We start from the raw sequence: 24,047 nt of genomic DNA, 5'->3' as shown, positions 1-24,047 counted from the left end.
CTCCCTGGGTCTAGCCCCACCATTCTGCTGCAGCACAGAATGCCCTATCTGACAGGGTGACCTTCCCTTCCTACAGATGAACCTGAGACCTCTCTTGTATCTAACCCTGTTTCCATTCTTTCAGGTCCTAGTTAATTAGGTATCTAGAAATAAAAAATGTGATCTGGGTCTAACTGATAATGGACAATTATCCTTGGCTATCCCTACTCCTCAGTAAATTCTTAGTCCCTGAGACATGTCTTCATCCTCACCTCTGGAGACTACAATCTTCACAATAACAAAAGAAAGAGATCTCGTTAAATTTGTTCTTACTTTTATGTAGGAATTTTCATTTGGGTGATATTGTAGATATGCTATGAATTTCCCACCACCAGTTACTAGTCATTTTGGTCAGTGTCTAAATCCAGAATATCATGAAGATCAAGACCAGTCCAAGATTTGAATCATCCGTATGTCTCAAAACTTGGTTTATGTTTCACAGCAGAAATTTAGTGGGCTTCCCTTATATCTGCAGAATAACAAGTACAAGATTCTGGTGGTACATTTCTCTTTACCTTTCCCCTGCTGTCCCCCTCTCCTGTTTCCAACAAGAAGAATCCTTTCAATGCCACTGTCACAGACGATTCTAGTGGCACTAAAGCCTTTGACAGGGTTATCCCAGATGCTACAACCTACCTAAAGTTTCCGTTTAACAATCTCCGTCAGCTACTTACTTTGGCTTTCTGGAAAAATAAACGAAAACACCCTCGTGGATCCACATTACAGTTTTTGGCCATTTCCATAATAAACTGCATTACGACAGCTTGATGTGCTACTTGTTCCATTAGAGCTCCTTTCTGAAAAGAAATTGATTTAACTTGTAAGCAACTCTAACAAAAATATAGTTAAGTGTCTACAAAAATGGCATAATGTTTTGCATTTAGAGGCATTTCAGCCTATGCCCTTTGTATATATATCCAATACCATATGATTTTTAAAAGTTTTTGACCAACCGACCTGTTTATTAGGTTAACTAAATCTAGTCAGTGATATTGATTTAAATCAATATTTAACTACTGTTTGGATGTAAAAAATTGTTTATTATATAAATTACAATAAAAGTGATTTTGAAAAGCCATACCTTTCTAAAGAATGTTTCTATTTATCAACTGGAATATGAATGAATCAACTCTCCTTTATAATTATGTTTAAATGAATTCCAGAAACACATGTAGGACTTCCAATTTATTGACCATGACAGGTGCAAAAATACAAAACCAAAGGTTGAACCAAAGTATTTCCAAGTTTCCAGAAGATTTACACAATACCTTTTCAGCTTCTAGATGAAAACACCACAAGATGAGATACTTCGCAGTTTCTTCACACACAAGGTAAGGCTGGTCAGACAAGAATCTCTGACTATCATCCCATCGACTTAGCATACCTGTAAAACAAAATTATAGTATAAATGACAAATACTTTGCGTCTCTATGGGATATAATGACATTTAAAAATTATTTCATTTTAAATGGATGCAAAACATTACTAGAGAAAACAGAAAATAATTCAGTGGGTAAAAATAACCTAGCTGTTTCTCATTGCTTATTTTTGTTTGTGCAGGTCAAGCTAACATTTTAATATACATAAAAACTCTCTTCAAACAGATGCATATTGCTACAGAAACCATTTAACTGGTACAATGTCTTACATCTCAGATCATTAATGAGGTCAAATTAAGTATGATGGAATTAAGAAACACTGTGGAGTAGGAGATTGAACTCTAGACTACAAATCAGGAAGACCCTGAGTTCAGATCCCATCTCATACTCTTATTAGTCGTGTGACCCGAGGGAAGTCACTTAACTTTTCCATGCCTCAGTTTCCTCAGTAAAATGAGGGGGTTGGATTCTACGGACTTTAAAGTCCTTTTCAGACCTAAAGCTATGTATGATCCTAAGTTGTTTCAACCATTTGAAGAGATTAGGTTTTCCTCAACGTCTAAGTAATAAAACTGTGCACATAAGCAAAGAAGAAATTAAAGTCTCATGGATCTAGATTTGACACTTGTGGTACAAGCATCATTACCTCCATTTTATAAATGGAAAACCTGAGGCTTAGAGATTAAGTGACTGGTTCAGGGTCAAAGCTGAGACCTCTTGCATATAAAACCCCTTCAAAGATCTGATAGCTCAGGATTAAGGATTCAACTAAATCTTAGTGATGCAGTCTTGCCCTGCCATTAATCAGCTCTGTAACTTTGAATAAGTCACCTACCCTCTGGGAAACTCATTCTCTTCACCTATAAAATAGGTCAATAACCTCAGGTTCTTTCAAAGTTCAGGGAAAAGACACATTTAGCAAACTCACCACAAAAAACAACTCACTGAATGTATAAGAGAGAAAACCAAGTGAGTAAATTTAAGCCCCATCAATCACATAGTTAAGACCTGGGGTCCAGATGCTTGACTCTGGTTTTTGCAGCAAGAACAGCATATTTATTGAACCAAAGGTCAGGATCAAGGCAGCCTCTCCACTATTTGTTGCCCACCCCTCTTATAGTTTCTCTAAAGGAAAAGGCATCTATGATAGCTGACCTAAACCAAATAATTTGCTTAGTGATTTCATTATCTATCATGGAGTTAATTATCATCTCTATGCAGAAGATCCTCAGATTTTTCTATTCAACCCTAATCTTTCTCTTGACCTCCAGTCTCTTGTTTCCAGCTGTCCACTGACTTTTTGAACTGGACCATAGAAATCTTAACATCTCAACACGTTCAAACACAGACATTTCAGTATGTCCAAAACCGCACTTGGTATCTTCTTGCTCCCCCTCCCCCAAATTTTCCCTCTTCCTAACTTCCCCATTGTCATGGGCACCATCACTCTCCCTGCCAAGTCCTGTAGATTCTTCCTTCACAACATCTCTCCTCTCTTCTGAGACTGCCACCACCCTGGCAGACGCCCTTATCACCCCATACACAGAATACTTCAACATGCTGGATGATGTCCTTGCCTCAAGTCACTCCCCATTCCAGTCCATACTCTACTCAGCTATCAAAGTGATCTTCTTTAGAGTGCAGATCTTACCATATTACTCCCCTATTCAATAAACGCCAGTGGCTTCCTATCACTTCCTGGATCAAATTTAAAATCCAGTTTGCCTTTTAAAGCCCTTAATAACGTAGCCCAGGGGTGGGGAAACTGTGGCCTTGAAGCACATGTGGCCCTCATCTCAGCCTCCTGACCTCCTTCAAGGCTCAGCTGAAGTCCCACCTTCAGCAAGAAGGCTTTCTCAGGCATCTTTAATCTCTGTGCCTTCCCTGAGACTATCTCCCATTTATTGTGTATCTAAACACATTTGTGTGTTGTTCTCCCCTGCACCCCTTCCTAATATTGGATTGTGAGCTCCTTGAAGACAGGGACTATTTTTGTTTTTCTTTGTATCCTTGGCACTTAGCTTCCTTGTTCAGTTTCCTATCACCTGTTCATTTAGGCCCCATCATAGGCCCCTTAGCACACAGTAGGCACTTAACAAATGCTTACTGACTTGACCAAGTGTATTCAAGTCCTACCTTTGATCCTTACCATAATGACTACTCTCATTATCAAGTTTATATCAGTGTTTGGAAGCCAGGCAAGAGAAGTATGCTCAGTTTATAAGTTGTGGGAAAATAATGGTGCTAAATCTTACCTCCTAGCAACTTTAAATTATTTCAATGACCAAATATGGAATGGAGTGGATTATAAATAATGTCAGGGGGTTAAAATTTTTGGTATTGACATTCCAATCACTGGTCAAGAGCCAAAGAGCTGCTGTTCCCTGCATTCTATCTCTTGTCTCTGTATAAGCAAGCAAGGGATCCATCCTCCATCCTCAAATTGCCTCTTAGAATCCTTAGATTCCTTCAAGGCTCATCTCATTTGGCACTTCCTATGAAAAGCCTCAATTTATATTATATTTACCTTAAATGTTATAGTCCCCTATAGAGTGTAAACACCTTCAGGGTAGGAATTCTTTTGTTTTGTCTTTTCGTCCTTAGTTCCTAGCACAGTGCCTTTCTTATCACAGGCATTTAATAAATACTTATTGGAACTAAATATAGAAAACAAGATGAAATAAATTTGATAAATTATTATCTTTTTTTAAAAATTATTTTTATCTTAACAGTACTGATGACAAATTTTTTTTCTTGGTTAACTTTTTTTTGTTAAATGTTAAATGCCTACTAAAGGATATAAACCAAACTACGAAGAAAAAAATTCTACTTAATCTGAGATCTATGAACCTCAAAATTTTTTTGAAAAATATATTTCAACATAATTTATTTCCTTTGTAATCTTGTCAATTTATGCATTCAAAAATACTATTCTAGAGGGATCCATAGATTCTGCCAGGCTGGTCCATGACACAAAAAGGAAGAATACAAGGAAGGTGTAGCAACATTTCCTGAGCAGGAACAACATTTGGGTACCTCCAAATTTCTAGAAAATATAGTCTGATATTTGGTATCCCCCACATTTTCATCACTTGAAACCTGGCTTTTATTCCCACCATTATCCCAACTACACTAATGACCTCCTAACTAAAACCAGCACTCTTCTTCTGTCTTCTCCCTTCTATACCTCTCTGTATCATATGACCCCTTTGCCCATTCCCTCTTTCTTGATATTTTCTCTGCTCCTTCAGTTTGTGTAACACTGTACTTTGATAGGACTCATATTTTTCTGACTTCTTCTGTCTCCTTTGCTGCTTCCTCATCCTACTTCCTCCCATTAAGCATTGATAATCCACCCCCCCCCATTCATACTCTCTCCTTTGGTGATCTTATCTAATTTCATGACTTCTGTAGTCACTTTTTGCACAAGCCCCAAATCTTTCTCCACCCATAATCTCTCCCCAGAGCTCTAGCCCTGTATTTCCAACTGCCAACTGTTTATCTCCCCTGGAATTCCCTTGTTAACACTTCAAACTTGACATGTCCCAATATGAACTACCTTCCCCTTAAAACCTAACTTTCTCACCAATTGTTCTTTTTCTTTTGCTGACACCATCATAGAAAGCCTGTTATCTAGGCTTTTATTGGAATCACCCTTGACTCCTTCCTCCCCTCCCACATATGATTGGCTGCCAACTCTTATTAATTTTAACTCTTAATTATCTCATACTCTCTCCTTCATACTATCATTATAAACACCTCAGCTTAGGCCTTTACCTCTGAGAATAATAAGGTTTAGAGCTGGAAGGACCTCTAGAGATCATATAGTCCATTCTCCTTATTTTATAGCTAAAGAAATGGAAGCCTAGAGGATTTAAGTGATACATCTAAGATTACAAATATAGGAGTGGCAGAGACAAGATTAAACTCAGGTCCTCTAATTCCTGTATTTTCCCCACTGATACATGTTACTTACAAGATTATTTTGACACCCTTCTAACTGATCTTCTTGCCTTTGGTCTATACTTTTCCCTACCCATTCTCCATATTACTGAATGTCTAAATAAATCACCCAATATATCATTCTGATGTCACCCCTTTGCTTAAAAATTTTCAGAGGCTCACCACTTTTTGAGTAAGGTAAAAACTCTTTATTCTACTCGACCGGCCATATTCTTAGCAGCTATCTTTGCCGCTACCAGAAACTATGAACAAAGACTTTAATCCTTTTATCTCCTGAACTCCAACTCTGGAGACCTATGTCTCACTGGCAGCATTTCCTAAGGACCCAGGCAGTTCTCTATTTAAAAGTGTTCAGTGGGGCAGTGAATAAAACAACGGCCCTGGAGCCAGGAGGACCTGAATTCGAATCTGACCTCAGACACTTGACACACTTACTAACTGTGTGACCTTCGGCAAGTCATTTAACTCTAATTGCCCTGCCTTCCCCCTCAAAAAAAAACCCAAAACATTAAAAAAGATGTTCAGTGATTCACCAATGCCTACTAAGTAAAGTAAAAACTCTTTATTCTATTCCCTAGCCATCTTCTTGTCAGCTACCTTGCTACCCTCTATTCCATGTCTCTGTACCTTTTCCAGTTTTGGAATTAAAATTAAATCAATAGCCTGCTGGTTGGCCTCCCTGCCTAAAGTCTCTCCCACTATAGCCTAGCCTATACTCAGCCATCAAGTCGATCTTTTTAAAAGTACAGGTCTGACCTTGTCAACTTTTCTATTCAATAAACTCCTGTGTCTCCCTATTATCTCCAGGAACGAATATAAAATCCTTTGTGCTTAGCTAGCACATAGTAAGATAAAATGCTTGTAGACTTGACCTCTCAGTGCCTTAGGCAGCTAAGACTAAAAGTTAGAGAGTAGGTGCCAATCTACATTGGGAAAGGGACTTTCCTCTTTGGGAGTTCCCTATACCAATGAAATCAACGGTCCAGTCCAAAAAACCTCTCTCTGTGTGTGGTTTCCTCCTTCCCTCTCTATTTCTAGTTTAAAGTGCCCTCATCAGACTTATGTGAATCCAGAAAAATCTATTTCTATTAGCTTATTAGGTATACTACATCTCTGGTCAAAGGCCAAATGTCCCTTTATTTTAGGGTTAATCACATTTTCTCGCAAGAATTTAATAAAATTATTTTTTACTTTAAAAATATTAGTGATAGTGGATAGTTATTGATTGTGGGAGGAATGGATAGCTAGTCCACAAGCCAACTGACCTGAGAGTAAGCATTCCTTCTGACACACACTGGCTTTGTGACCTTAAGCAAATCACTTAACCTCTCTGTGCTCTAGGCAACTCTCTAAGATTACAAATTGTGAGAAGAGAAGGAGCTTACTTAAGTTGGTAGAGGGAATGTCCTCTTCTGTGAGTTCCCTATACCAATGAAATCACAGGTCCAGTTCCTATATATATTACTATCTTTTGTTTTTACATCACCTTCATTTTGGAATATATCTCCATCTCTCTATCACTTGTAACAAAGAATAAAAAAAAGAGAGGAATAAAGCAGCTCAGCAAATTCAACCAACACATCCACTGAGGCTGACAGTATACGAAAGCACACGAGATGTTCCCTGCCCATGGTTCTATAGCTCTGCAATGAAGAAAGGTACTTTTTCTGAACACTTCCCTAGGACCTATTTGGTCACTATAATTATATGGAGTTCAGTTTTGGTTTTTTTTTTTGGTCCTTTCCCTTTATGTTGCTCTAGTCAATATATGTGTGTGTGTATATATGTCTATGTCTATGTGAGAGAATATATATTTTCTAGGTTCTGCTCATTTCACTTTGTATTAATTCATTTAAGTCTTTTCATATTCTTTCAGAATTCATGTTTGTCATTTCTTTCATTTTAATATTCTAGTCCAAAAAAGTTTAGCCATTACTCAATCAATGGGCACCAATTATTTCTAGTTCTTTTAAGCCACAAAAAATACTGCTATGAACAGTTTGATGTATATCTGCTCTGTCTTCGGTCTCTCTGCATGGTATGGATTATAGTGGGATCTCTGGGTCAAAGAGTATGCATATTTTAGCCCTTTTCTAAGCATAATTCAGAGTTTCTAATTCCATAACTCAGAATGTTATCCAGAAAGGCCAATGTAGAGTTCTTACCCATTATGGATGAGTGTACCTGTCTTTCCTTTCATAGCCCTTTCAACATGGTTGTTTTTGACTCTGGTAATCTCTGGGGTTTGCTGGGCATGATTTGCATTTCTTTTATTAGTAATTTAAACAATTTTAAATAGAGTTGTGAACAATTTGCACTTCTTCTTCTGAGAACTGTTGGTTCCTTTGACTACTTAAGTTCTGGGGAATGGTTCTTGGGTTTTATATGAAATAATGTTTGTAAAGTGCTTTGCAAACCTTAAAGGACTATACAAATACTATTATATAACTGTCATTCTAGCTTCTAAACCAGCAGTTTACTTTCCAAATCTAGTTCTATCTTATATCCATACAACTGACAATAGTGATGAAAATACAGTATCATTTCCTCCAGACTTTAAAAGCCTATAGCAATGCTTTCTGGCATGGTCATTTGTCTCCTACTTCACTTTTGCCCACTCCCCGGGTCAAGTTTCCAGAGACTCTCTATTGCATCCGAGATACCCACCCCAAGTAGGCAGCAAACATCTCTACTGGTCCTGTCAGGTTACAAGCAGCTGCTTCAGCAGGAAGTTATTAACCACTAGTACTCAAGTCTCTTTCCTTCTAAGTATTAGTAGAGGACATCTTTTCTACTGGCACTTGTGGATCTACCAAGTCTGCCTTCCTTGAGTTGGAGCTGCTTCCTCCTCACAGAGTTTAGCCACCTCTAAGAAGAATGTCATGCCTGCTGTACAGCTTGCTCAGTGCTCCTTTACTCCATTCTCTGTGTCATATTTATCTATCTTTCAGCTGTTTTCTTATTCTTCTTTGCCTTTCCTTCTTTCTGGGAAAGCTTCATTTTCCCCGAGAAGCTGGAGAATAGACGATGCTTTCTCCTTTTTCTCTAGCCAGGAGATCAATTTGTATTTTGTTAGTCCTAGCTGTGTTTCAGCAATGGCAAAAACAAATGTAGTACATTCTCTGCATGGAGCTGCAAAATTGTCCTTTCCCTATATAACTTGTTGAAAGCCCCTTAGTTCTCAGCTGCTCTTGTGGCTAAATGAATGATGAATAGAGGCTCAGTTACCCCACCTAATGATCTGTTTTGCACTTCTCTAATGCAGCTGTCATTTTAATACTGTTATCTCATTTTTCATTAGATCAAATTCCACAAGGACAATGTCTCCTGAGTGAACCTTTACTTAGTTACTTTTGACTGGCTATTAGATATCTTTCAAAGCCTCAATGTTCAGGTTTTTCCATTCCTCCTACTCCTTGACAGAGACCAAGTTATCACATGTTGAGTAAGCCAACGATGATGGAAAAACTTGGGATGAACAACACACATCAAAAACATGTTCTAACTAGTAATATGTTAAAATCAATGACTAGAAGTCTAATAGAGTTTGACTATGTAGACTGATTCCCTACGTATCTGGGATGAACCGTACTCAGACACAGGGAGGAAAGGGAAGACACACGGAAGTACCTTAAAGGGATCCAACTACTTCTATTCTAGAGCATGATTTCTAACTCCAACACAAGAAACCACAGACTGCTGAAACAATATCAGAGAACACTGAGGTCAGTAGTTCAGAAATCAAAGCCTACCTGCTTTCAGATATTCCATAAGTTAATTTTCTTCTTTTAGTACAGTCTCATACTATGGTTACTTAAATAAAAAGTCATCTAGTTACCTGTAAAGTTTTAACAATACTATTAAGGTATCCTCCTATTTATTATCTGCCATTTCTATTACTGTCTTATTTGGGCCCTAAAATTCAGTTACTGAATTAAATAGCACACACTTCTCATCTATTTTGTTCTTGATTTAAAAAAAAAAATTAGACAAAAGCAAATTTAATCTTTTATGGAGTTAATGAACTTGGAGGAAATCAATAGAGCTCAAGTCTCATCTGCTAACATAAGGGAAGCATGGCTGAAGTTCTAATCACTCAATACAAGTACTTTTCAGAATGAATGCTCAGTGAAAACTTTTCAAATCTCTAATCAATCAAAAAGGTCATCAACACAGCAAAAACAAAAATAATTCTTCATAAACACACATCCAAGGTTCATAAGAATATGTGGAGCCAAATTTACATCTTTAACTCTTTTATGATGAAAGCAGCAGGGGCTTTTCCCAGGTTCTTTTCTTACCTCTAAATTCTACAGTAAATAGTAGCATTGCATTGAAGGAGCAAGCAAGCCAAGGTGCCCCTCTAACATCAATGACTGAATCCATACTCATTATTAAATCAAAATCTTGGGGGAAAGATCACTGGCACCTCTTAATTAATAATGAAAATTCTTTGGGTATAAATTCTCTTTTAAACAACAAAAACAAAAATATAACCTACATTCTTAGACAAGGACAGTATCATATGGACAACAGAATTAAACGGGTTCATGATCTCAGAGCAGGTGTTCTTTCACTAGTATACATTACACACCCATGTCTTTTCATTCTATGTGATTTTTTTTTAACCGAATCTTTCAATAAATCCTCTATTAGGAGAACTACCCAAATACACAAGAAATCCGTTGGTTTTTTGTATTTGGTGGATACCAATGAAGCACTTGGGCTTTCCATGGTTATGTATAGACTACTTCCCCTTTCAGTCAGAAATGTATACATTACGGGAGGGAGGTAGCATAGGAGCTAGAACGACGGGCCTGGAGTCAGAAAGATCTGAGTTCAAATAAGGTCTCAGATGTTTACTAGCTAAGTGACCCTATCAATTAACCTGTTTGCCTCAGTCTCCTCAACTGTAAAAATGGGGACAACAATAGTATCTACCTCCCTGAGCTGTTGTGAAGATCAAATAAGATATTTTTAAAGCACTTGGCTCAGTGGCTACCATATAGTGGCACCTCATAAATGTTTGTTTTCTTTCTTTCCTTGTTTCCTATACCACTACTTGTACCCAAGTCATCTTTGGCATAATCAACTAACGTGCTATTAAGTAACTATGTACAAGGTATGGGGATATAAAGACAAAGAAAAAAGAAACAATCCTATTCTCAAAGGAATTCCATTCTATCGGGGAGATATCACATACCTATATAAGTATATAGAGAATTCAAAATAAATACCAGTTAGGGAAGGATCAGCAAAGGCTTTGTGTACAACACTATGCTTAAGTTGGGTCTTGAAAGACAGGTGGAGGAAATACATTCCAAACGTGAGAGTCAGCCACTTCGAAGTCCAGGAGACAAGAGATGGCATGCTGGCTGGGTATGAGGCTAGAACACTAAGTAGAAGGAGTAGAGTAATAGAAAACAAAGATGAAAGTAGGCTTTGAAGGGCTTAACATGCCAAACAGAAGAGTTTGTGTTTGATCCTAGGAGCAATAGGGAGCTACTGAGTAGGAAAGCGGCTGGGTCAAATCACTGATTAAGGAAAATCATTGGCAACTCAGTGCAGGACTGACATAGTGAGTCTTGAGTCAGGAAGACTAATTAAGGGGCTACTGAAACAGTCTAAGCAATAAGGGATGAAGGCTGTGGGAATGGGGTTACATGGAAGAAATACTGTGGAGGTAGAAATCACAATATTTAGCAAATGAATGAGTACTTGGGATGAAGGAAATTGAGAAATCAAGGACAAAGCTGAGGTTAAGAACCAGAGAGACTGGAAGAATGGTGTGTTTCTTTGACAGAAATAATGAAATTCAGTAGAGGGGTGAGATTGGAGAAAGGTAACGTTGAATTTAAGAGGTCTCCAGGACACCTAATTTTAAACAGCCAATAAGCAGCTGGTGATGCAGGATAGGGCTGGATGAGATCTAGATGTAGGAGTCATCTGCATAAATATAATTATTTAACTCATAGTAGCTGATGAGGTTACCAAAAAGAAAGAGTGCAAAGAAAGCAGAAAAGATGGCCTTGAAAAAGTCTTAGGGAACATCCACAACTAAAGACTTTGATATAGACCAGGGGTGCCCAAAATGCGGCTGTCTACAAGCATAGAAATTTACATAAATGCTTTAGGAAACAAAGCCGAGCTACAGCAGAGCTCTCACCAAAATGGCAAATCAAAATATATTGTCTATTGTTTCAATAAAAACCTAAGGTTGGACAGCCCTGACATACATGATGAGCCAGCAAAAGAAACTGAAAAAGTTTGGTTAGTCAGATAGACAAACCAGGAGATAGCAGTACTGTCAAACCCTACAGTGAAAAGTGGATCCAGGAAGAGAGGGCAGTCAACAACATCAGATGCAGCAGAGAGGTCCGAGAAGGCTAAAGACTGAAAAAGATTATCAGATTTGGCAATTACGAGACTGGTGGTAACTTTGTAGACAGTAGCTTCAGTTGAATGAGTTAGAAGCCAGATTACAAAGAATTGTGGAGTAGAGAGGAACTTGAAGAAATGAGTGCAGAAAGCTGTTATTGTTGTTTTTTGAAGAATCTGGATATGAAAGGGAGGAGGATCTAGCACAACAACTAGAAGGGATGGTAATGTATAATTAAGGTTTTTTAAGACTGAGATTGGGCATGAAGAAAGCAGAGAAAGAACCAGTATACATGGAGAGATCAAGGAGTAGGAATGAAAAGGGTAAGGTATGGCAAAAATGTAAGAGGAAAGGATCAAGAGTACACACAGAAGGATTGGTCTAGAGAGGGAGAGTATTATTATCAAAGACTAGGAGAAAGGGGAAGAGAAGAATGATGGCAAAGGGATTTGAGATGAAGGGAAGAGAAAGAATGGTCAACGGGCTCAAATTTTCTCAGGCAAATTAGAAGCAAAGGTCTTTAGTGAAAAGAGTTGGGGAGAGGGAGGAGTTGGGAGTCTTGAAGAAAGAAGAGAAAATCTGAGCTAGTTTCACTGGGGAGTGAGATTAGGGAAACAATTAGAGAAATAAAAAGATTGCCTGGAGGTAGTATGGGCCCAGTTGAGCTTAGATAATAAATTCAGAGTGTGCCCAGGCAGCAAAACTGGGTGACTTCCTTTACCTCCCTTCAGCACCATGTGAGAAGCAAAAGAGGTAGATAGTTGGAATAATCTAGGGAAAATTGAAAAGCCATTTTTTAAGGACCTGCCATAGTACTTGGACATGGAGTCCTGAGTGTCCCACTCCCATCTCCAGCCAGTTGTAAAGAATATTCTTCAATAAATCTTTTTTTAGATATGCCAATCTTATGCATGGATTCCTTTTCCCCCTTTCCAGTATAGATGATAAGTTACTATATAATAACCCAACAGCACTCATTTACAGAAGAATTTATAATAAAATGAAAGAACTGAAATGGAGAGGAAAAACTAATTAAATCTTATTTTAAAATTCCTCAAATTCAGAAAGTTCTCGTTCTAACTGCTGAAGGAGTAGTCCTTACTTAATCAACTCTTCTCTTTCTCTGTACACAATCTTCAGTCTCTCCCAATTTACTACCTTCTTCCCTGCTGCTTGTGAAGAGGCCTAGATCTTTAACCATCTTCAAGGAAAAAAATACCTTCACTTCACCCTATCATTTCCTAAAGCTACTATCTTATATCTCTCCAACCTTTAGTAGCAGAACTCCTAGAAAAATACACTCAGTGTCTCTATTTCCTTTCCACTTATTTATTGCACTTAAAAAGTGCAATACTTTAATGCACCCTTCTCAATTCCATCCCCATTCCAAGACCTGTCTTTTCTAATAAGTAGAGTCAAACACAAAAAAAAGTGATTTTCATTTCACACCTATAGTTTACTTCCATGGCCAAGTGGAATTCTTCACCAACCCTCTGAAATTACAATTGATCACTGTACAGATGAGAGTTCTGTTAAATGTTGTTTTCCTTTAAACTATTATAGACATCACATAACTGTTCTCCTGGTTCTGTTCACTTGGCTTTTCATCAGTTCATGAGGCTTTCTCAAGTTTCTTTGAATTTTTCACATTAGTTATATCTTAAACAGTATAGTAATATTACATTACATCCACATACCACAAATTGTCCAGACAGTCTACAGCTGGTTAGTACTTACTTGCTTTCCAGTTCTTTTGCTACTACAAAAAATGTAGCTACACATTTATCTATATGGGAACTTTCTTTTAACCTTCATGAAGTTAAATACCAAATTGTACCATCATTGATTCAAAGGGTATGTACAGTTCAGTGACTTTCTGGGTATGACTCCCAATTGTCTTTCAGAACTGTTGGACCAATACATCAGTGTGCCTGGCTCCCCAGAGTTCTGCCAACATTGAAAAAATATGGAAAAAAGACCAACATGGTCAATCTCATACACTTTCCAACTTGTTCCGATGTGGATTATGACTTTGCTACTCAGTTGAAACAGTTCTCTCCAAGGATGCCAAAGATCTCAATTACGAAATCAAAAGGCCTTTTCTTGTTTCTTCCTAATCTCTGCATCACGACACTCTTGACCACCCTTCTTCCTAGATACTTTCCTCTCAGCATTTTTGGGAAATTGTTCACTCCTTGTTCTCCTAGGTCTGTATGGCCATCCTTTCTCAGACTCCTTTACTGGACCATCTACCTCCTGCCCTCTAATTATAGGTACACCTAAAGGTTTTGGTCTTAGGCTCTCTTTTCTTTTTCTACATTTTCTTGGTCAGCTCACCAGTCCTAGTGGATTCAATTATTTCTATGAAGATGACTTCCAGATCTATGTATCTGGCTATGTATATCTTTCCTGAGCTCAAGTCTCATACCGTTGACTACTGGACATTCTATCTAGATATATCTAGATATTGGACAGGGATGTCAAACTCAGAGCAATCAATGTAGAATTTCACGTTCATTATGGTCCAGTCATAATGAATGTGAGGACAGTAATGGATAATAAGACTAGAGCCAGACTGTGAAGGGCTTTAAAAGCCAAACACAGGAATTTGTTGTTGTTTTTTATCCATAATAGGGAGCCACCAGAATCTATTGATCAGGGAATATGGCCAGACCTATGCCTTAGGAAAATCACTTTGCCAGTTTTGTGGAAAAGAGAGACTGGTAGCAGGGACACAAATTCAGAGTCTACTGTAGTAAATTCCTGTACACAACTACTGAATTAATCTTCCTAAATCTCAGGTATAAACATGTCACTGCTTTAATCAGTAGACTCCAGCGGCTCCCTCCTGATTCTAGGATAAAAACAATATAAGCTCTTCTACTTGGCATTTAAAGCCCTAACACAAAATAAGAGCTTCCAATGTGTCAATTCAGACAATTCCATATTACTTCACTGCAGACCCTCACATTTTAGCCAAAATAGACTACTGTTCCTCCTATACACAACATTTCATCTTCTACTTTGGTGCTTTTGCAGGATATTCCCTGGGCCTGGAAAGCACTCCACCTCACTGCTGTCTGCCTCCTTCAGAGTTGAGCTTAAGCACCATCTTACATGAAGTCTTCCTGGTCCCCTCAAGTGGTCAGTGTCTTCCTTCACACCAAAATGACTTAGTATATATTTCAGTGTTCTGCCTGGTTATCAAGAATTTGAAAAAAAAATTAATGCCTAGCCAGAAATCATAAGATATTAGTGACTAAGAAGCGTAAGGAAAGGCAGAGAAAAGTGAGTGGAGATTAGTAACAAATGTTTAAAACTGCATATAATAAAGAAATGGTTTTATCTTAAAGGTTAGTACTATAAAAATTTTTATTTTTGCTTCTATTAACTGGGTGGTTTTGCCTATCACTCTGCTCTATCTTTGACCAAAAAAAGACAAAAAACAAAAAACAAACAAATACTCTGCAACCATAGCCATATAGTTATGTCAGAAATAGCCAGAGAACTAGTATCTGGTTGGCATTTACCTTCTTTTGTGTTCCATCTTTTATATTCTCATTTTTAGCACAGATGGTACCAAGAACTACAAAAGAAGGAAATTCGAGTAAGGTACTTACCAAAATGTCTAATCTTTTGCTCATATTTCTGCATAAATGATTTGGATTTATCTTCATCTTCTATTTCTTTACTTTTATCTTGATTAATAAAACTCTGAGAAAAATAATTTATATAAAGCGATCAGAATATTTCTCTCCCTCATTTGAACTAGAATGTCTAAGTAGGCCTTTTTTGATAATCTTTCAAAGTTCAGTCATCATACATGTCTAGACATCCTTCTTTTGGACAGAGGAAACTCTATCACTATATCAATCCAAGTCTTAATAGCTTGCCCTTAAAACCAACTCCCCCCACCTCCCCACAGCATTTTAGTTTTAAAAAAACAACCCACCAACCTATTATTGTCTAAAGTCAAGTAGAGAAAACAACTAAACTTGAATTTTAAACTGCTGAATTTCAGAAGTAGATACACTTGAAATAAACCAGTGAATTCAATAAACATTTACTAAACATGAATACTGTAAGCACTGTGTGAGACAATACAAAGTTTCTCTAAGACATGGTCCGAGCTCCAGTGGGAATTTTCAGCTTGCTTTTTAATCTATCTTTATAATACCAACTCTCACTCCCAGCCTCATCATCACTTTAGTTGTTCTTTGTTGTTCTTAATTGTTCTCCATTTCCATTTTTTCTTTCTTAAGGTGTGGTGACTAGAAATGCAGAGTATTCTAGAGTGGACACATATCCAGAGATAAAGTGGGCATACACTTATAACCGGATTAATTGCCTATAAAGATTTCTGACTATAGCCCTAATTAGTTCCAACTGAAAATGCCAGAAATCCTGATCAAACTAAGGTAAGATGTATTAAGTATTTTTCAAAATCTCTGATGATTCCTGAACAAGATGGTGAAATTTAGCTGAAATTTCTAATAAACTTTATAGGGCAGTTAAAAAAACATTTTGTTCTTAAAACAGTTTGAAAGCTCTATTAAAGGACATTTCTTTGAGTTAAATAAACAAAAAAGGACACTAAATCAGGTTCTTATTTAGCTAGGAAAACCGTTGAAGAACAATTTTTCAGAACATTCTGTGACCACATTGATACGCTGAGATCATCACTGCCCTAAATAAAAATTGCATTCTAGTTTTCTGCCAGCTCTTAGAATAAGTATTCAAAAACACACAAAACACGAGTACTTCCTGCTAATTCTTTTTTTCAGTAAATTCTGTCATCAAGATCCCATCTCCATGACTTAAATTATCTTATAACAAGTATAAATTTAAACTGGAATAAGTATATATAAAAAAGCACTGTTCATTATAAAACATTCCCAATTAATTTCTGACAAATTCAGGTCAGGTAAGAAGCTAGGTTTAAAAAGAAACAGTTGATAGAGTTGAATATTATATTATGTTGGGTCTACCACTTCCTAGGTGTGTGACCTTGGGCAAGGCACTTCCCCTCTTGTGGACCACAGTTTCTTATCCGTAAAGTGAGGGAGTTGGTAGATGGTCTCTTAAGGCCCCTTCCAGCTCTAAATCGATGATCCTATGATCCTAGACAAAATACTTAGGATTTTCTAAAGTTAAAGAAACCTATTTTTAAGGAGCACTTAATAGATAATTAGCAATAATAAGAAAAAACAGCTATTCACCCATTCTAGAACATGCATTCTATCATTATTTGACATTTTGTTAGACATATACCCTTGCCCTTTATCCTGAGATAGGTGTCCAATCTAGAATTTTCTATTTTTCTGGTCACTGTGAGTCAGAGATATAATGGAAATGAAGAAGGAAGAGATGGGTAACTAAAGTGAATGGATATAGAAGTCTAAAAAAAAGTTTAAAACGATCAAAGATAAAAAGTAAAGATAATTATATATGAACAAAGGAGACCCAATTTTTAGCTTTATCAAGCTTAGGAGAGGATAACAGGGTAAAAGTATTATCTTTACATCCCGTATATGTAGAGTTCTTTTAAAAAAAATTAAATCCATTTTCTCTTCTTTCCACCCACCCTCACCACTGGGAAAACAAAAACAAAACCTTTGTAAGATATATGCATAGTCAAACAAAACAAATTCCCTGCATTGGCCATATCCGAAAAATGTGTCTCCTTCTGCACCTCGAATCTGATCACCTCTATGTCAGGAGGTGGGGCAGCATGATAAGCAAATTTCTGAAACATACCCTCTTCCCCAAACTGATGATCCGGGCCAAAAAGAGAAATTCAAAAAAGGTTTAAGATTCACTCTTGAATGAATAAACATTTATTAAGCACTTTCTACGTGTCAAATGCTGTGCTAAGCACTGGGGATACAAACAGGAATATTGACAGTCCTTGATCCCACTCCAACTCCGGGAGACAATACTTAAAGAGCTCAGTTGAAGGAAGAAAGGATAAAAAGACTGCTAATTCCTAAGGATAAAGCAGCATGCCAGATGGGTCATATAGTTCATAGTGGGCCACTAAAGAAAACGAGGATATTAGGGTGTGCCGTTACTTTTACATCAACTGAGAACAATTATGTCTTTCTGTAGGACAATTCATTATTATACATTTTATCACATTCATCTTATACTGTGGTGTCAATTCCAGTCTCTCCAGGACTGTAATCTAATAAGGAAGTTCTTAAGGTATTTGTTAATAGTGAGAACAGTAATATTTGCTTTAAAGCTAAGGTTTTTTTATTTTCCAAAAATCCATTCTCCATAAGTAGCTGGTATAGTAATCAGATATATCTTCTATGCTTTGTATTTAATTACTGTGTTTCTGCAAAATAAACGTTACTGCTGTAGCTCAATCTGCTAACAGAAGTATTCATTTGCTATCAGATAATTATGCTACATCACTACTACATAGAGAATGGTAACCTCAACAATAGTCTGGCCTTATTATTTTAGTTTTTTTTGTTAACAGATATTATTTAGCAGCCAGTAGAATTAATAAAAGGCTTCCTATGTAGCTAAATACCTCTGCTTCTTTTCATAGTAAGGGAATTTGGCTCCCCAGTTCCTTAACTGCTACTCTGAGAGTTTCAACATAATGCTGATACCTGTTGTACTGATGTTTCTTAAAATCTTATTTGGGAAGGACTGAAATTATGGACTCACATATCACGAGAGTGTGTTCAACAATGATCTTAGATGAAATCCAACAACTATTTCAATAGATTTATGTGATAAGAAACGTCCAATTTTGGAAATCCTCAAATCATAGGGAAAACAGATTTTCAAGGTCACCTAGTTGTACGATTTAGAGTTCAAAGAAAACTTAATCCAGTTAAACTCTCTCTTTTAACAAGAATAAGTAGGCCTGAAGATGTTATAAATTACTTGCCCAAGGTCACACAGATAGTAAAGTAAGTAGCAGGTCTGGATCTGAATCCAGATAATCTGACTTTAAAACCAGCTCTTTCATAATGCTTATCACCTCTCTATGTGGTGATAAATTGTTATTTTCCATAGAAACTGATATCTATTCCATTATCAATGATATTTAGGAAAGGATATTCAACTTTTCCTAGACTAAATGTAATTTCTTTCAGCTTCCGGTGTCAGGAAATTTTCCCTTATTTCTAACTAACAAGTGCTGTGAACTTTAGCATTTTATTTACCTTTTCTTTCTCAGTAAGATAAGGGGGCTGGGCCTAGACCTCCAAGGTCACTCTCTCACCTAAAAGTTCTAAGTCTCTAGGATTAGAATTTAAACTCTTTTCTTCTTGAATGAAGAACATAGTCGTAAAGGTTTGATCATGTGCCTTGGTTGATACAGTGAGCCAGTCAATGGCACAGTCAGGAAAAGAACTGCTGCTTGAAATAACTGTTGACCTTCTAGCTTATACTCTAGCTTTGATTTTTATATAATCTATATATAATTTATAAATAGGTACAGTATTTTTTTAGAGAAAGAATAAAGGATTGGATTACTTGAAATATCCCTTCTAATACTAGAGATTCTACCAGTAAGTAAAAGTTCTTTAACTAAGGGTTTACTGAATGTATGCTGGTAAACTAAATGGAAAAGGCTATTTGTTATTAAACAAATTCAGTAGCTACAAATTCATTATACAATCAACACTGTAGCTTATGGCTATTATCAAGAACTGGCCACATCAAATGCAGCATTGGGGGTATTTGTTACTGGTAACAGTTTCTATGAATCCTTTCTGAAATTTTGGGGGAAAAATTGGTAGATAATGACTGCTGTTTTGTTAATGCAGATATTCTAATGCTAGGATATTAAATGTCCACAACATACATAAGTATATTGATAATTTTTGCTTTATATTTCCCAATAAAAGCTTGTACCTTATTAAAAACATCCTTGCTAATGGCATCCATGTTCCACAAACACATTCTCTCTCGCTGTACCAGGGCCTCTTCTTTTTGTCTCCACTCTTCTTCCCTTTGCCTCAGTTCTGACACTGCTGTTTGTGCTTTGGCATGTTCCTGATCCAGGGATTCAGAGTTATGCAGTGCTAAACTACCAAGTTTCTGCTGAGCTTCAGCTAGATTCCATTTGCACGCTACAGAGCTTTTCACAAACTCTTTCTGCTTTTGGCAAGCCAGTTCAATCCCTTGGCTATACATCTGGATGGAGAACAAAACATTATTTGTAACAATTGAAGGAAACAAAGCATATTTGTGCAGTACAACCATAATTTCACTTTAGATTGTATTTCACAGTGGTCAAACATTTCCAATTTTCATTAATAGAGATTACCCAAATTTTCCAAGTCAGTTAAACTTTTTTGAAGTTTGCCAGAGAATAACTAGGGAAAAAACCTCCAACTACTGCATCTTTATTATATGTACAACTCCCTCATCATTTAATATATGTAACCTTGTAGTGTTCTCTTGTACTCCCAGCTACAATATAAAGCTTTTAAAGTAGGGATTTTTGGTAACCTACACAATACAGTGCCTCATGCACTTTGGTCTCAAATATTTGTTTATTATCTTGTAATAATTAAAGTAACAGAAACAGAAGCCTATAAGTTCTCTCCTCCTTTATACAATGAAAACAAAATCTTTGGAGTTCTCTTCTGTAAAGAATTTCCTTATACCAAGGAATATCAAGAAACGATTCCTTCTTTTTATCTTTATGCATACTTGGAATCCTAGTCCTTAGTGACAGAAGTCTCTTACGCTAAAACACAACAGTACGTTTGTATTTTTATTTCTCAATTTGAAAAAGGTTCAGGTGTTGCTTAGCCCTATTAAAAGAATGCAAAATGTCAAAATGCTCCCTTTTTAAAGGAGTGCTGAAGAACTTATTACAATTGTTCGGCCAGTTAAGAAGTTGTTCATTAATTGTAAATTACCTAGCCAAATAGGCTCCCTCAACTGCGGATTAACTACATCTTAAATACTATGTGCCTTTAAAAGGCAAGGGAATCCTCAAGCAAAGCCCAGCCTCTGGCAAACCTGGAAGACAGGACAAATGGGCATACTCTTAAATCCAGATGCAGCACGCACTCACCACTTTAGGATTTTGTAAATGTTCACTCCATGCTTATATTCTAATCCATAATACTTTACATATATACATTTTACAAACTAAAGCACTTTGCTTCCTATGTATAGGTAGTACAAACACTAACATTTTAAAAAGAGGTTAATGACTTGCCCATGGCCATATACTTAATAAATGTCAGGGCCAGACCTATAATTTAAGTTTCTAAACATTTTACACTGAGGGAAAAAAAATCTTTGTTCTTATTCAGTTTTCATACTTTATACAGAATTACTAATTATTTGTAAAATCTAAAGAAGATAGCTACTAGCATCTGTCTTATTTAAGTCAACTGTTTTCAGCTGGACTAAATTTCTATTTCTTCACATAACAGGAATCTGAGGACTCATACCCCCTTAGATAACTTAGAGACCTTCCTCACTGGCAAAAACTGAACCAGAAATTTAAGAATTTAAAATGTTTACAAACTGTGATAAACATTTTCTTCTTGCTGGTTCTAATACAGAAACTTAAAAGTTTTAAAGCCAGAAAGAAAAACAAGCATCTTAAGTGTGCTTAGAGCAAACAAATGACCAAAACTAGCATTAATCAAACTACGACCTTACAAACTGAAGTATCATTGATAGAGCATTTCATCCAAATATGGTTCAGTTGTGTCTCACCACTTCAATCAAAGCACACAACTCCCCTCCCCACCCTACTCCCAAAAGAAAATAATACCTCACTCACTCAAAATAGATTTTCTTTTGGGAGCACTTTGGGAAGCAATCTCTTTGAACTGAAATTCCTTAGAGAAACTTAAAAGACCTACTCTTTCCTGTGCCTGCAAAACTGACTACAGAAATTGCTGTACAATCTTTCTGCAAGATATGTTTCACATATGAAGATGACATTACTGATTCATAATTAGTAGGGTGCCATGGACTCATCAATTCTTTCATACTTTCTTCATTTCTCAGATGGCTGGTGGTGTCTGTGGTTGTAAAACTGAATTCTGGTCTATTAGTTGGGGAATGGATCAGTGATTGGCTTCTTTGTAAGCACCATAAATTATTTTATGTTTTACACACACATGTAAAATAGATGACTTTATATACTTTTGTCTTATTTGATCCTTTTAACAATTCAATGTGGTTGGTACTAGAAAGGATTCAGCACTCTCTTTAACATGTGAGAAAGTTGAGTCTTAGAAGGGAAAAGGAAGCTTTGGCCAAAGAAGTTTTCAAAGAATATCATGGAAAGTATAATCAAAAATGCTGTGAAAACAAAAGGGCAGTGGCTATTTGAATAAGGGTGGGATGCAGTCTAATACGAAAATCAAAGCCAAGATCACAAAACTAAGTTAAATGTCAAAGATTCCTGAAATTTCATTAGAATTTTGCTCAGGGAACAAGCAAACTGTTACTTCTTCCTCCATCAGTATTAGTTTCACCAAACAAAGTTTCAGAGAACTACACAAAAAGGAAAAGGCAAGTTTATTTAAAGTTTACAAAGGGCTAAGAAGAAAATGAAGATAGCAATCTGCTAAAAGTTTATATAGCATTATGAGGAAGGCCTGCCTCAGCTTCTTTCTGAATGTGGCTCACAGAATTTAGAACTGGAAGGGATGTCGGCAATTACCCAATCCAATCTCCCTTTTTACAGATTTCTTTGCAATTTTGATTATTTACCCCAAATCATATATTCAAATCCAAGTTTTCTGACTTCAAATTCGGAGCTGTTTCCATTAAGATTTGTATCAAACTAGCATATGGAACCTGAATTGGCTGGTACATCTCGTTGGAGAACGCCCATCTTTATTTCTGAAAGCAAAGCTACCAAATTCTTACCTCCTGGTCTTCAGGGAAAGGACAGCTAAAGTGAAAAAGCATGTGTACCTTTGCCGGAGGTGGGGAAACTGGCATAAGCAAACCATGGAACTGCCAGGGGCATTAGAGATCATTTAGTAGTCCAAGGACTTCTAAGATGTCCATGAATTTCGTTAGGTTTGTGAATTGGTTGGGGGGAAAAACTACATTTGATATAATAGGTTTCCTTTGAAATTCTATATATTTTATTTTTATTCATTTCAAAACATTATCCTTAGAAGAGGTCCACAAACTAAACCTAACTTCCAGGGTCCACGACACAAGATTAAGAACCTCTGAAGTAGTCTAAACCCTCCACATTTTAGAGTTCAGCAAACTAAGATTCAAATGTTAGGTGACTTTCAGCCGAGGTAATAAATAATACTCCAGATTCGAACCCAAGGAGGGGTGGGGCAATCGACTGTTCCTTTCACTACAGGGCACGAAGGAAGGAAGGAGGGAGCATGTTTGTTGTTAGGGAACACTGGTGCATTTTTACTTTTACTATTTCACTTTCGGTCTCGCAGGTTGAGAGGCAATTCTGCAATTCCCATTTCTCTTCCAGAGGGGGAAGAGTAGCCAAAGTGAAAAAGTGCTTATGTGGGTATGGAAGTAGAGGAGAAGGGTAGGGGTTGTAGAATGTGGAGTTGAAAAGGTATCTACTGTAATTCTTTCATTGCATACAAGAGGAAACTGAGTTCAACGGAAGGGAAGAGATTAAAGGAAAGGAGACTTTAGGGGTCGCCCCGTACAACTCCCCTATACCCACCCACCCCGTAGTCCCACAATTAGGACGCCTCTCAGATGATCTAGCTCCTCCATTAGGCACCCACACCCTCCCCCACTCCCACGGGGGTGGGGGGGTAGAAGGAGCAGAAACCTGATGCAGCGAAGAGCGAGCGGGCGGAGACCGTGACCGAGGGGAACAACGCGGGGGGCGGGGCAGGAGCAAGGGCCGGCCCGGAGGTTGATGACCCTCCCGTCCCCCGCGACCTCCAGGGGGCCGGGAGTCTGGCAGACCCTCTCCCTCCCACCCAAGTTCGCCCCTTTACCTGGGGGCTGTCTCCAGGCGGCTGCGGGAAGCGGGAGGAGCCGGGAGACACATCCAGCTCCGTCTCCTCGTCAGCCTCACCGCCGTCCCGGGGGAGGTTCCAGGGTCCAGGCGGCGGCCACGGCCGCTCCATAGCCCCGCTCCCCCCGGCCCGGCAAACCGCCACCTTCAACTGCCTCCCGGCAGACCGGAACCGGCTGCCCCACAGCCGCCGCCCCCGGTGGGGGGGGCCGTTACCCAGAATCCCTCCGCGCGCGCGGAGACGCCAGCACACGCCAAGCGCCTGCCTGGCCCCGGCCCCGCGGCGGAAGGAGACGGCCAGAGTTTTAATAGCGTCACTTCC

General features: G+C 37.8%; 1 protein-coding gene across 1 annotated transcript in view; it reads right to left on the bottom strand.

Annotated features, from left to right (window-relative positions):
• Positions 1 to 24,047, bottom strand: part of CDC37L1 (cell division cycle 37 like 1) — a 31,021-nt gene extending 6,974 nt beyond the window's left edge. Inside the window, exons 1-5 of the mRNA XM_036738110.1 lie at positions 23,706 to 24,047; positions 19,639 to 19,920; positions 15,381 to 15,474; positions 1,308 to 1,423; positions 714 to 836 (exon numbers count right to left, since the gene is read on the bottom strand). Coding sequence (XP_036594005.1) covers positions 714 to 836; positions 1,308 to 1,423; positions 15,381 to 15,474; positions 19,639 to 19,920; positions 23,706 to 23,837 — 747 coding nt within the window. The 5' untranslated portion in view covers positions 23,838 to 24,047. The remainder of the gene's footprint in view (positions 1 to 713; positions 837 to 1,307; positions 1,424 to 15,380; positions 15,475 to 19,638; positions 19,921 to 23,705) is intronic.

The sequence above is a fragment of the Trichosurus vulpecula genome, chromosome 9 (assembly GCF_011100635.1).
Source record: "Trichosurus vulpecula isolate mTriVul1 chromosome 9, mTriVul1.pri, whole genome shotgun sequence".
NCBI lineage: Eukaryota > Metazoa > Chordata > Mammalia > Diprotodontia > Phalangeridae > Trichosurus > Trichosurus vulpecula.
This window is presented reverse-complemented; position numbering and strand designations above follow the sequence as displayed.